The sequence below is a fragment of the Lonchura striata genome, chromosome 10 (assembly GCF_050655825.1).
Source record: "Lonchura striata isolate lonStrDom1 chromosome 10, ASM5065582v1, whole genome shotgun sequence".
Taxonomy (NCBI): domain Eukaryota; kingdom Metazoa; phylum Chordata; class Aves; order Passeriformes; family Estrildidae; genus Lonchura; species Lonchura striata.
This window is the reverse complement of record NC_140712.1, coordinates 7,568,983-7,583,121: the sequence shown is the minus strand read 5'-3', so window position 1 is coordinate 7,583,121 and position 14,139 is coordinate 7,568,983. Positions and strand designations below refer to the sequence as shown.

Sequence of the window (14,139 nt, the reverse complement as noted above, 5' to 3'; positions counted from 1 at the left end):
AGGCCCACAAGCCTCTGCTACAGGCACACTGGGAGAGCAGGTCCAAAGGCTGTTCTCTACCCAGCTCCATGTGGAAGCACTCATCTGCATGTGCTGTAGAATTTGTAGTAAAGGCACTGAATCAAAAACACATTCAGGACTCCTAGAAAGCTCCCATGCTCCTGATGGAGCTGCAGCACAGCCTTTTGAGTCAGTTCTGCCCAGCAAGGAACCCTCACACCCACTGCTCAGACACGTAGCTGTGCAAGAGCTGGAGGAAAACCTCATCTCTTATTTGACTGATGCAATTTCAGGGATGAATCCTACTCCAGGCCAGGGCTTGCACACACTAAACCACTCTCCCTGCTGCTACCTCCATATCAATCACAGGAAAAGACTAAGCCATTACTTGCCTGGGGCAGTTCAGACTCCAATGCTCTCCTTGAAAGGGAACGTGCCTTTTAAGGCTCAATTCTAGAGTGAGCCAAGAGAAATGTTCTCCAAATCACCACTGAACAGTGCCACAGGGCTGTTCCAAAGGCCACAATCAAGCACCCCTCCCTGACAGAAGCCAAGGGGAGGTTTTTGGTTTTGGGTGGTACATGCCTGCTCCCACAGGCTGCCTCCAGCACAGGACTGGAGCTGCCCTGACTCACTTCAGGTCTGGCTGGATACAAGCAGAGATGCTGGTCGGGTTCCTGTTCTGGTTACTCCTCTATTTGCATCTTATGTTTTACAGCATCACTGCAGATAAAAATAAATCTGTTTTAGGAGAAGCTGCTCAAATGGAAGCTTTAAGAGTTGGATTGAGAGCAACTTCCTTTAGAAACCAATTGCAAGCTCAGGTTTGATACTTCTTTTACTTATTTGATACATATTTTATTCTGTTAAGGATCAAATGAGCATGAGCAGTGTGCAGCTTTTAAGGCCTTCCCACTCCCCAGCATGAGTGGCTGGAGGCAAGCACTGAGGAATCAGACCACTGAGCATGAGCAGCTCGTATGGAAACACATTCAAAGAACAAGTGCCCATGAAGCACCCACATCAAGTAAGTCTTTAGAAGAGTTCTACAAGCACTAGGATGGCACGGACAAGCTTCTAGTAAGGCTGTCTCAGGTACTCCTAGAATACCAGCACCAAGCAGAAGACCCAGAGTCAAACCAGCTCCCAGCTTTGTGCCCTTACACTGTGATCATCCATAACCTTCACACAGAAAGCAACACCACCACATCTGTCCTTCCATTACTACACTCAACACCAGAAAGTTGTTCCCAAAGAACCAGGCTGTTGGGAAAGTCTGTTCTTTCAAGAAAATAAAGGATACCAAGAATATGTAATTCACTACTACCACCAAAACTCTGGATACCTCTTTTCCTCAACCACACACAGGTTCAGAGTCAGCAGGAGTTGCCCTTCCCTCCTCAACCCAGCAGCACAAAGGACCCTTTCACTGGGTTTCCTAGGCATATTTGGGCTTAGATGGAAGTAACTCAGGAAGTGCTCTCCCCCCACAGCCAAAACACCCCTTTCATTACAGAGCAGGAAAAATCATCCTTGGATATTCTGATGCCAGCCTAGTGTTGCCCAGACACTAAGCTCTCCATCAGGATGCATCTCTGAAATCTTCCTCTAGCATAAAAAGGATTTACACACAGCCAAGCTGTGTGTAATACACAGGAGCTGAAGACACACCTAGGTCAGCTGAAGCCAGTTGTCCAAAAGACAGCAGGAAAAACAGCACAGAGAGACCTAGACATGCACAAAAGAGAGCTCTATGGAGCTTGGCATGGGTTAGCCAAGCAGCAAATTAAACAGATGGAGAACTGGGGACCCAAATCCCCTGCCCCAAACTCTGCATCCAACCACTCAAACCAACAGCTTGAGGAAAGCCAGTGACTGTATAGACCATACAGTATTTATAAACAGCCACCCCAGGCTGAGCAGCAACTCTCCCCTGGGGGGCTCAGGTGCCCTCCACCACACACAGCATTTGAGGACACTCTGAAAACAGCCTGACCTCGGGGAGCAGCTTATGAATCCCTCCTGCTGTTATCAAGAAGAAAAGCAAGGAGTCCATGACAACAACCATTCTTCCTGTGCAACAGGTCTTTTCTTTCATCTTTCAGATGGGGTTTTGCCTTGAAGACTTCAGAGAGATTCATGCACTGAGGCCTCGCTATCTGCCAGGCAACACACAACAGACTGCCCACAGCTCCAGCCTGGCAGATTTTAAACAACTACAGATAAGCAAGCTCATTGCAAAAATGAGTTGCTGTGCTCTGGGAAGCAGAAGAGCCAAGGGCTGGAAAGATTCAGCAGCATTTTCCTACCATGGGCCATTTCCCCAGGACCAGACAGGAGCTGCAACCTTGCAGGCTGGAGAATGAGACAGCAGCAGCCACCCCGCAGAGGGCACAGATGAGGCTGGAGCTGCAGTCTCAAGAGCAAATCCAAGGAAAAGCTCAAATCTGTTGCTGCACCAGCAGCTTTAGGGACACACAAGCAGAGAGGCAGACGTAGCAAGGTGCTCTATCAGATAGATGCCAGCAGGAAGACCTCACCTCAAGAGCCCAATAACATCTCCAGAGGACCTGATCCTGCTAAAAACACTCCCAGGTTAGCACTGCAGATTTAGTGTTAACAGACTGGTTTTAGGATATTTCCCCGTGGGCAAGTCTGCTGTCCCACATAGGGACAGCTCCCAATGTAGGGCAGGACAGACCAGCCAGACCAAGCAGCTGGCACACAGGCTGAAAGCCAGGCAGAGAGACCCAAAATCTGCACACGGATCTGCTGTGCACCACTGCTCTCAGGCAAAAACTGGATCAAGACCCCATTTGCTTGTGCTTCTTGAGAAACAGGGCAGTGAAGGTAAAGGATATCATCAAGGGCAGTCCCACCTCACTGCCTCTTAACCCCTCCTTGCCTCTGAACTCTGAGATGTCAGCACACCTGTCCACCTACTGGGAAGCTAAAGACAGGGAAACATGGCCTCAAGAAATACAGAATGGTAGGACTGCAAGTGTTAAAGGCCAGTTTCCTGCAAAGGTCCCTCCCCAGGCCGAAGAGGAGGTTGCTGGGACTTGCTGAAGTATTTCCAGCCTGACAAATCTAGTGGCAGCAGAGGGTTTGAGACACTTTGCCGGCTGTGAGACAGCAGCTCAATCCTACAGTCAGGAAGTGCCAGCAGCTTGAGCCTGCAGCAGCCATTGCCTCCAGAGAGCCTCTCCAGGCACCAGCAGTGCCTCTGGCATGCTCCCCAGAGCTCAGCACACACCCTCTGTACATTATAGGCCTGGTGCAGAAGGAGAACTCCTCACAAATAAGCCCATCTGGGTGCAAGGGGCTCAGCAGCCCTTTGGGAACAGGGGATGTAGGCAGGAGTGGGGCATAAAAACCAGCCCCCACTGTTCTCCAGCCTCCAATCAGCTGGCATGTGCTCCTACTGCACCAAGCTGTGTGGTGCCAACGCCCTGGGAGCACAAGGTGACACCAGAAGGCTTTGCAGCCAAAGGTCCTTCCCAAGCTGAGGAAGCCCTGTGCTGGTGGGGACTATACAGAGAACAGGTCCCAGCTCATCAGTACTCAAGCACAGCACTGCAGGGGACCACATCAGCAATATTTTTAGCCTAATTGTTAGCTATTTTGTTGCATTTCCACCCTTCCAGCCACCTCTCTGTGGGTCCGCACAGCTGAGTCACTGCTGGAACCTTCCAAACGCCTGGGTGCCAGCAGCACAACAGTTTGCTTGGCAGTGCCAGCCCTCCCCCGTGCCCAGCCACAGCCCAGCACTGCCGCAGCCTCACCTGCCTGCAGGACTCCCCGATGGAGACCCCAGCCCTAGAGGCTGGGCCAGCCGAGCCTCCCAGGCTTCAGCAGCACTCTGACATAGCAACATCCTCTCCATATCCTCCCTCTTTCCATCGTAGCATGAACAGGCCACCTGGAAGCACCAGCATCTGCCAGCTCCTTAGACCCACACAGCTTTCAGACACAGGATACTCTTCTGCTGCCCAGAGTGTTCCACAACCTTTCAGAAAACACTTCTGAACTACAAGCCCTCTGCTCCCAAGGAGCTCCACTGCCACTCCTCCAGGGCCCTGAGGAAGGGCTAAGGCCCCAGAGAGATGGGAGGTGTGGGTGGCTGAAGAAATACAAACTTGCACACAGGATCAGCCTCCTTTCACCTCCCCAGCCAGCAAGTACCATCCCCACTGCTCTCAGAGCAGCAGAGTAACAGCAGCCCAGACCATGAAGCATTCCTGGCCCAGCTGCTGCTCACCTGCAAAGGGAGTGTGGGACTGAGAGGAGTGAGGAGAAGAACATGCCTCAGGATCACAACACCCCCAGCCACAGGGCACTGCACCCTCTGCACAGCCACTGAAGGCCAGCACCTACAAGCAGTACAGCTGCACTTGGGCAGCTCTCACGTCCCTGCCACCCCCTCTTTGTGTACTAATGGAAATACCAGGAGTCAGAAGTGACAAAACAGTCCTCTTCAGACAGCACTGGGTGCCATCTTCCACCAGCTGTTACCACACTTGTCACAACCACCCAGTGGGCACAGATCAGAGCCCAGGGCTGTGCTTGAGGCAAGATCCTTTCCAAACTCTATCCAGGCCTCTGCAGCAGGCAGGAGCCCCAGCACAAAGCACTGCAGTCAGCAGGGGCACCTGACACCAGATACACCCTCTGTGAGCAGGGAGGTCACCAGAGCACCTTCAAATCCTCTCCAACTCAATCACTCTCCTGAAACCAGCAGCCCTTCCACCCCCTTTGCAGTAAATTCCCACCACCAGCATGGCCATGCCAGCCTCACCACCCAACCTCCGAGGCACAGAGCCCACCCCAGGCTCATGCCAGCACTGCTCGCCTGCCTGCCGGAGCACTGCGGAGACATCCACGCCTCTGCCAAGGCAGGCTGGCAGGAAGCTGGCCAAGAGAGCTCTGGAGATGGCTACAGAGGAGCAGGTGGAGCTGGGACACCCGCACCGAGTGGCTGCCTCCATGTGTGACAGCCTCATTCCGCAGCGCGCTGTGCGCCGAGCCCAGCGCCAGGGCTGTGAGCAGCAGGGTCACTCCAGGGGATGTCACCTGCTCCAAGAGCACTCTTCATCCACTGAAGACTCTCTGACACCCAGAACAGCAGGGCTCCAGTCTGCCAACAGCCAAAAGGGGCCCAGAGCAGAGCTCTAAGGCACCTGGCTGGCCCAGTGCACACTAACTTCTTGTTTCTCCTTCCTCCTTCGAGGTCTCAGCTGGCAATGAAAGTACAGGCAGGAGTGTGTGGTATTCCCTGGTTCATTAGGGGAAGCCCACAGGACCATGTGGAGGTTTGCTCACTGGAGCACAGCAAAGCTTAATAAAGCTACCGCAGCTGGGCTGCAGGCAGACCTCAAGTGCCCATGCCAGGCCCCACATGCCAAGTCTTGTGGAAATTAAATGCAGAAACTCAAATGAGCTGTGCAGATCAAGCTGTTCCAATTCTGCTACCCCACTGGCACTTTTTTTTGCTGTTTTACAACTCATGCGGCAACCCAGGGCTGTGTCCCAGAAGCTATTCCTATGCTCAGGACAGCACTCCCTTGCCCCTCCAAACATCTCCACAGGCAAGCCCCACTGCCCAGCTCCCCCAGCCAAGAAGTTATCTATACTCCTGTTACCACCAACTCCATGCCTGGGGCCTCCGTGTCACCCAAGTCTGCACAGTGATGCACTCCCCTTTTAACAAAGCATCAGCATGCTGCTATAAAGGGATGAGTTTCTGTAGCAACCAGGCTGTACTTGTACAAACTCTGCCAAAGCACTAGATCTTTCCACAGACTGATACTTAAACGAACACACCATTTGTGAAACTGGCTTTTACATGCCTCAAACGCTAACAAGTGAACTCTTCCCTGTTTTACCCCTCTGCTCCAACACCAGGCTGAGAGTATGCATTAAGTTTGTGCATGCACTCTTTCCTCCTGGGATTTTACAGGGAAGGCCAGTGTCTCAAACAGTTAACAAGGACCCTACATCACTCCAGGGGGGTACCCAGCATCCCTGGAATCCCCCAGCCGATCCCAGCTGCAAAAGCAGACTGGAAAGAATCAAGGGGGAAGGACATACCAGCCGGCAGCTTGCGGCTGCAAGCCCACACCCTCCCCATCACGTAGGTTTGCGCCGGACCAGAAGAGTTAAAACAAGAAGCCATTCCACTGCATCTCCTGCAGCCCACTGCCAGGCACAGCCCGCTATTTCTAGTTGAGTGTGGGAGTGGAGAAGAATCCCTCCAAGTCTCCCACCCAGCCCCAACCTGGCTGAAGTTGTTGGCTGCTGCTCTGTACCACACCCCACAGCAGAGTTGGGCGAGTGAGGCTGCCGGGACTTCGGCAATTGGGCACAGGGGGGACCCTCTGCAAGCACCACACCCCCCACCCCACACCTGCAGAGCTCCCTGCCACTAGGGATTTCCTCAGGCTGCTGGAGTGAAGTTCAGGCTCACTCCTACCCAGCGTGTTCAGCCTCCTGACACCACACCCCCCACCCACTCCCTCCAAACACAGCAAGAGGATTTCTCCTCTCCTGGTGAGGTTATTCCTCCAGCAGCATTACAGCTCTGAGCAAAACAACCCCGGGCACTTCTCATCTGCAGTGAGCCGACAGCAGAGCAGAGGGGGCTGTGGCACAGGCAGCCACAGCCTCCCCAACTCAGCTGTCACATTACACAAGCACCACGGCTCAAGAAGCCCCCATCAGCGGCCGCCAGCGCCCTGTTACACAAGCACATCACTCCGCGTTAGCTTGAAACCAGCCAAAAACACACACAGAATCCAACAACTGTTGCTGCATGTGTCAGCAGACTCACCGGACTGTGTGCTGGTTTGTGCTGCAGTGTCAGAGTCCTGGGTGCTCCAGGGTCTGTCCCACCCTGTCAGGTTGAGAGACTGCAGGCCAAGGCACAGATCGTTGGTGTCTGGGAGGCCACGGGAAGACTCTTGCGTGGACGTAGGGAAGAGCATCCTGCTTGCCACTGCTTCTTCAGAGTCCTGGATGTCTGCTCGGATGGAGAACAAACAGAAGCTTGAGAGTTCAGGGCTGCTTTTTTCTTTTTAAAGCAGGAGTTTTCCAAAGCATTAAGCCCCAGGCCAGGTCTCGTGTTGCTCTGAAGCCACAGCTCCTGCAACCAGCAGTTGCACCCCAAAAGGGAGGGCTACCATATGTCCAGAATCCAGCCCCCCACCCCCCTCGGCCCCTCCACCTTCCTATCCCGTCTGCATTACTGACTGGGTCAGCATGTGACCAGGCTGCTGATGCTTACTGTGCTGACAGTGACGTCACTCTGCCATGCAAGAGAACTGCATCAGCTCTTACAAAATAAAGGTAAGAAGAACGGATAAGATTTCCCCTGACAGACAAGACGGTAGCAGGAGCAAAGAGGAGCAGTTCCAGTAAATCAGGGGAGGCAGGCAGCACAAAGCAGGGCTCGTCGGCACAGCAGACACCAGGCTGGAGGCAGCAATCCCCCCAGCAACGACAACGAGAGCAGCAGCGACAGAGCACAGTTAGTTTTAGTGCTACCCAGATCTCCTGTCCCCGCCTCCCTCCACCCACAAAACCCAAAAACACTTTAGTCCTGGCCAGCTTCCAGCTGCTGGCTCCAATTCAGAACCGATGCAAAGCTTCGCAATTCTGCTGGCATAATCTGTTTGGTCGAGCCCGGCCACTGTGCCTCACTGACTCGGCATTGTTTACCCGAGTAACAAGGATAACCTTCAACCCCCACTACCCAGAGAGCAGCCCATCATCCCTGGTCCAGCCCAAGTGGGCACATCCCACTGGCATAGGAGGAAGAGGACCAAGCAGACCATTTCACATCAGGAATTTTTCATGGCCTGTATACCTTTTGCCCACCTGGTCCCCCCCTTTCCCAGCCCTCCCCTCCCTTGCAGGGCGTTCACAAGCCTACAGTACTGGAGATGCAGATTCTCGCCTTGGTTTAAGCCCGTGCCAACAGCCTAAGGAAACGCAGCAGGTTCATAGTCTGAGAATTCCAGTTTAACGCAGGGATCTGGGGGCTGGTGAAACCACAAGATGCTCAGCTGTGCTACCCGAAATCTGAGTCAGAGGGCATTTATAAGCCAACTCCCAAGCAGCAGCAGCTGTCTCCTCCTCCTCCCCCTGCCCCCACAGCCTCCCACTGTGCCATCAGATGTACACCTCGCTCCACACACCGCTCCCGGCTCTTCCGCAGGCTCTGCAGTCGCTCCAGTCTGTCACATTATCCCTCACGTGCAGTCCCAGCCATCCCAGACAGCCTGACAGCGTTTCTGGCCTCCTCTTCCACATCCACATCCCATGGCACTTGGATGCCCATGAGCAAAGCCCGGGCAAAGGCTGGTGGCAGCTGGGTAGCCTATGTGTGACACAGGCCACTGCTGCCAGAGGCAGGACCCTTGCCTTCAGCCCATGGCAGTTTGGGAGCACCAGCATTCCCAGACCCCAGTGAGGGGGCTGAGGCACCATAGGCAGGATCAGAGCATTTAAAACCATAACCTGCTGGCAACATCACCTTCCTCCCTCCCAGCTGCAGCCTCCTCCACAGTACTCCACCAGGGTGTTTCCTACTCCTAGTAGTACTAGTACAAGCTGTAGTGCCAATTCAGACACATTACTACCAAGCACCTGTAACAGCATCTATTCCTCTGACAGCATCAGATGCATCTATGCATCTCCAGCATGGTATTTCACTGCATCAGTTCTTCCCAGATAGTTTCTTAATGGCTTGTTTTGGACATCTCTAACACAGAGAGGAGAGGATCAAGACAGTGCTCAGCCAACCTAGTTCCCACAGCAACCATAACTTGTCCATATGAATATGTAACATTCCTGCCTTTATGAAAACACACAAGTGCTGTGCACAGATCCCTGGCAGCAGGAGACTCCCTTCCCTTTGGGGACCAGGGATCTTGCTAGGTCTCAAAATAATTCCCACCAAGCTTCATCTTCTGGGAAGCATGAACACAGTAGTGACACACAGCAAAACCTGAATCCCAACAGCTTGGATGAAGCCCACAACTGAAGAAATAAAATAGGGAACAAATTTATCTGTAACAGGAAGCACTCACTCTGAAGTATCCAGCCAAACTTTCCCTAACTATCCACATTTTTTAGGAAATAAACTGTTTCCTTTAATCAAACCAAACCAGATTCAAGTAAAAGATCTATGATTCCCTCTGATTACTTCAATCCACATTAAAAACAAACTCCCTGCAATCCAGTTACAGCTCTAACTGTGGAAGCACAGAGCAGAATCCACTCAGATAACAAGCAATTTTTATTTAGACCTTTTCCCATCAGAAGCCAACCACCAGCCCAAGCTGCTTCCCCTTGAATATTCCCAGCCAGGCTGAAAAGACAGATACAGGTCATCTAGGCAAAACATCAGCTAAACAGACAACTTACACAGGTTTCTGGACTAGTTATTTGAAAAAGTCAAGAGTCTGGAGATTTGTTACAAAGCAATCAATTGCTGTAGGTAGAAATAATGAATTCGATACTAGAGCAGGAAGAATTAAATTTCTGACAAAAATTCACTTTAAGAGTCATAACCTCCAGTTATGAATAACTAAATGTCTACCAAATATTAAATAACTTCACTTTGCAACCTGACACAGCCCAACCCAAATGCTTTACTGCAGATTTTTTCCAAGCACCAACCACCAGCACAAGCACAAGCCCTTCCAACCTGGATTTTTCCCTGGAGTTGCCACTGGAAGCCAACCATCCTGGCAGAGGGAGCGGCGCTGCGTTGGGCTTGTGCCCGAGCGTCTGGGAGAGACTGAGCTCCTGCCTCCTAAGCCTGTTGGGTTTGATTTCAACAGCATCATGAGAACAAAGCCCTTAACAAAACACTCCCTTCACTGGCCTTGGAGCAAGCGTCTCTCCTGGGTGACTCCCTCCCAGCCTGTCCAGGAGATCCCTGTAGCTAGGCCACACTGCAGCACAGGCCAGACAGCTTTCCACACCACTGCCCACATGCAAAGCTGCATTTTTCAGACTTTAACTGTGAGCCCTGGATTTAAGACATTCCAAAGGCTCTTGAAGGTGAGGATCTCCAGAACTTGGCTCTCACCTGCAGGCAAAGACAGCTCCCACAGGCCCAGCCCCTGTTCCCATCCCAGCCTGCCCTCCCCACTCACACCACTTTAGGCAGGTGAGTTTCCACACAGGAAGCTCATCTGGTTAAAACCAAGCCACAGGGAGTTAGTTTTAAGCCTGGTTCTCTCCCCTGATCTGGTATGCAGTATGGCTGCACCAACCAGGCACTTCAAACAAGAAAATATTTAGGAAATTACAGCCTAAGCCTGTGTGGGAAGGATCCACAGGGCCTGGCAGCAGAAGCTGTGATCCACAGGCAAGTTGTGGGTTAAGGGAACAGGAGGAGCAGGGAGCATGACTCAGTTCCCAACCCATAGCAGCAGCATCTCTGTGCCATCAGACTGGAAAGGTGGTGCTTCAACCTAGAACAAAGGTGTACAGATATTTGAGCCTTGCAGATCTGGGAAGGCCAGCAAACAATCCAGCAAAACAGTTTTTCTTCTGTGTTTTCTCAGAATGGTTAAGCAGACATGAACCAAGTCAGATCCCATTCCTACCTCCTCCACAGCCAAGACAACTCTCCCTTTGCCCCCACATGCTGGTTTCTATGAGAGCCTGAATACAGAAGAAACCCCTCCTTGAATGGGCCCCAAGCATTGAAGGCAGCAGAATGATAAACCCAGCATAGCTGTAAATTCTCTTACCTGACAAAACCAGATTCACCCCATGGGCTACAGCTCTGACCAAGGCTGAACTTCCAAACCAAATCTGGAGAAGCCTTCAGAAGACAAACAGGAAGGCAGCAGCCAGCAGCAGCATTGCTTTGCCGTTCACACTTCTCTGCACCTCCAACAGTAAAGGCTGGGAATTGCATCCCTGAAAATTAAGCCCCTCAAGTGCCTTCTGCACACAAGACAAATATCCAAGTGAAAGCTGTCAGATGAGCCATTTGTATTCCCAAAGTGCAGTGGAGATCATCAGGGACTTAGAAAAGCACTTGCTCAGCATAAACCTACTGGTTACAAGAGGTTTTTCTGAAACACAACTAAGCATCTCCCCTGTAATCTGAAAAGTTCTTGAAGTGGAGACACTTGCTGCTGCGTGACCTGTTTCACAGCCAGATGGAGGCTGCCTTATTCCATAACCACAAACACACTTGAGCAGCTGGCAAACAGCTACTTCAGAAACCAAGGAAGAGGCACTGGAACAGTCTTCCTGCTCTACCTCCCCCTTCCAAGACTAACAGAGACTGTCACAGAATTACAGCACCAAAAACCTGAGCTGCAGAGTTCAGTACAAATCATATAACTGTTGGATCTTCAGGAACACCACCAGTCTCTGACCCGGCAAAATACAACAGCCCTAGGCCAAGTCCCTGCTCTGCAGAACACTGACCTGCTTCCATCTGCGTATCTGATGGACAAACCAATTACTACAGCCACTTTACAGTAGAGAGAAGCACCACGATTGTGTAGGCAAAGACCTGGCAACACGACACTTCAAATCCAAATACCAACCAACAAGACCAAGGGAAGCAAGTATGCTCTTTTTCTGAGGCATAGGTGTGGAATTTCCCTATTCTAGATGAGTATGTGGCATCCAGCTTTTCTCTGGGGCAGGCAGAATGGTTCTGCCAGCTTCACATGAGCTCCTGCTAAAAGCCTCCAGGTAAGCAGAGCTATCTTTTGGGTCTCTGCATCTTAGAGGATTTTGTCCCCCATTCAAGACCATATATATCAAGTCAGTTGCATCCAACCCTGTCTGGAATGTTTCCTTGGGGCTGCAAGGCACAAAAGAGCAAAGGAATTTACATTACAATATCAGAGACACTTCTTGGACGGCTAAACAAGTGATAGGTCATTAATTGACTGCAGTTAAGAGCAAACAGGAAGCCAATTTAGTCATCAGCTAGTCTGGGTTTGCATTTGTCCTTCAGTTTTCCTTAAATAAAGCAGCCACAGAGTCATTAAAGCCTGATGGGCCACAACTAACAGCCTTTGAACACTGAACTTGGCACCTGGAGCCTCTTCTAGCTGAAGAAAGGCATCTAAGCATCTCCCTTTTCTTCACACAATAGACTGTCAAGTTAGAGCAAAATAATGGCTGCTTTGTTACTGTTAAATGAGCAGAACTTAATGAATGAGAGATCAATGTTGCTGGGACATTTAGGGTACCTACATGTCTTCAAAGTTCCTTTTAAACAAAGCACTGCCTTCAGCTGAAACCAGCAACAGGTATACAAGAGCTCCCGGGGGAACTTTACTCCCAGTTCTACTAAAGATGGAAGCTGTGCCTACAGTTTCAAAAGCTGGTGTATGTAGCAGCACCTTCCATCCAGCAAGGCCCAGCTTTAAAGCCTGGCAAACAAACCAGCAGCCAGTTAAGAAACTGGCCTTGCCCACGTTCTTATTCAGAGAGGTGATAAACATATGCAACAGCTTTAAAATCGCATTCCTTGTGCAGCAGCTGCTCAAGGACAGGCAGCTGTTCCAGCAGCACCGTCAGGAGATGCTGCCTCCTGCCTCTGTCAAGGCCACACTGTCTCTCCCATCTCCAGCACCACACAAAAAGCCACTAGAGGTTAAGGTCTGCACTGAGGAGGTTCTGCCTTTCTCCAGAGAGGAGTGAGGCAGCTGGATATGCAACAGTTGTGAAGCACCATGACCCTGTCCCAGAAACCACCAGACAGGTTCTACAATGACAACTCTCCCCACACCACTGCACCCCACAGTTCGGGAGAGCACCCCAGTGCTTGGAGAGCCCCACACAAACCTTGGCAGGGTGGTCGGCCCAGGCATCTCAACACAGCTGGCTTTGACAAGGCAACCAAGGTCACCAAGGATTATCATCAGCTGCAAACGGATCTTTACAGACATCCAACTCTAGGTGTGGCACGCTGAACCTGCAGCAGCAGTCCCAGCCCTGCCCAGAAGGGGATAACACTGACTGCGTGGATCCAGAGTGCTGAATCAGCCTGTCCTCTCACATTGCTCAGGCTGCTGCACTGATCCCAGCACGGCCTCACTGTCAGCCCAGTAAAGTGTCTCCACACGTGCTTCCCCAATAGCATTAGTGAAAGGTCATGAAATGCTGCCATCTCTTCTCCACCACGTGTAATCCTCTTAGTACTCAAAGGGGCTTCTTCAACGCAAGTCCAAGCCAGGATAAATTTAGTTTGACCTGAAGATGACAACTGAAAAGCTTGAGGGACCATGAATAAAGTCCAAGCTTTTATTGCTGGAATAAAGTCTCTCCCCCAGGCTCTGCTATTAAAAGAGTTTAAGCTGTAAAAAAAGACAGTCCTTTCACCTGTTACAGCTACCACATTCATGGTGGATCTCCAGACTCATTAGGACTGCCCAAGCAAGGAGTCTCATGATAATCTAGTCTAAATACAGTTGTTCCCACACAAAGTAAAAGCAAACACAGACTCCAGAATTCTTCAGAAGTTACTTGACTTGGAACAATGGCAAAACACCACATGAGGTGAAGGGTCTCTGCTCCATTGATCACCTACCCAGAAGTTCACTCAATGGCAAGGCAAACAGCTCCAACGACTTATTCCAGGCTTAACCACCTGCCCAGATACCCACGTTATATTCTGCATTCTAGCAATCAGCTGCTCAGCCTTACCAGGTGTGAATTACCACCTTATCAGGTGTGAATTTCTGCACAATCCAGGCGCCAAACTAACTCCCTCATTTACAGATCATAGATGCCCCAGTATTCACATTGTTACTGACACTGCCAGATTTTTCATGGAGAAGACTCATTAGTAACCTATCGAACATTAGGAGCAGCTCCTGCACTTTTCCTTTTGGGAAGACAGGACAAAGCATGCAGAGCTGCTGCATTCAGGCCCTCTTTACCTACCCAGAGGCTGAGACTGCAAGGAGACCAGTAACTGAGCTGCCAACACTTTGGCAGATGCTGACTCATCCAGGAATTTACAGCTGGTAGCTGCCAGCCCAGGTTTTCTCTTATCAGTACTTTCATGTTTCCATTAGCCCCTCCTCTAGCCCACCTTAGCAAGGCCCAGTATCATTTGGGAAGTGAGGCATTCTTTCCTCACAACAT

General features: G+C 51.1%; 1 protein-coding gene across 14 annotated transcripts in view; it reads right to left on the bottom strand.

Annotated features, from left to right (window-relative positions):
• Positions 1-14,139, bottom strand: part of CPEB1 (cytoplasmic polyadenylation element binding protein 1) — a 40,829-nt gene that overhangs the window by 15,028 nt on the left and 11,662 nt on the right. For 9 of the 14 annotated variants that reach the window (XM_085588605.1, XM_085588601.1, XM_085588602.1 and 6 more), the window contains exon 3: positions 6,830-7,018. In XM_085588605.1, coding sequence (XP_085444731.1) covers positions 6,830-7,018 — 189 coding nt within the window. The other 5 variants (XM_085588607.1, XM_085588611.1, XM_085588615.1 and 2 more) reach the window with 5 other exon arrangements.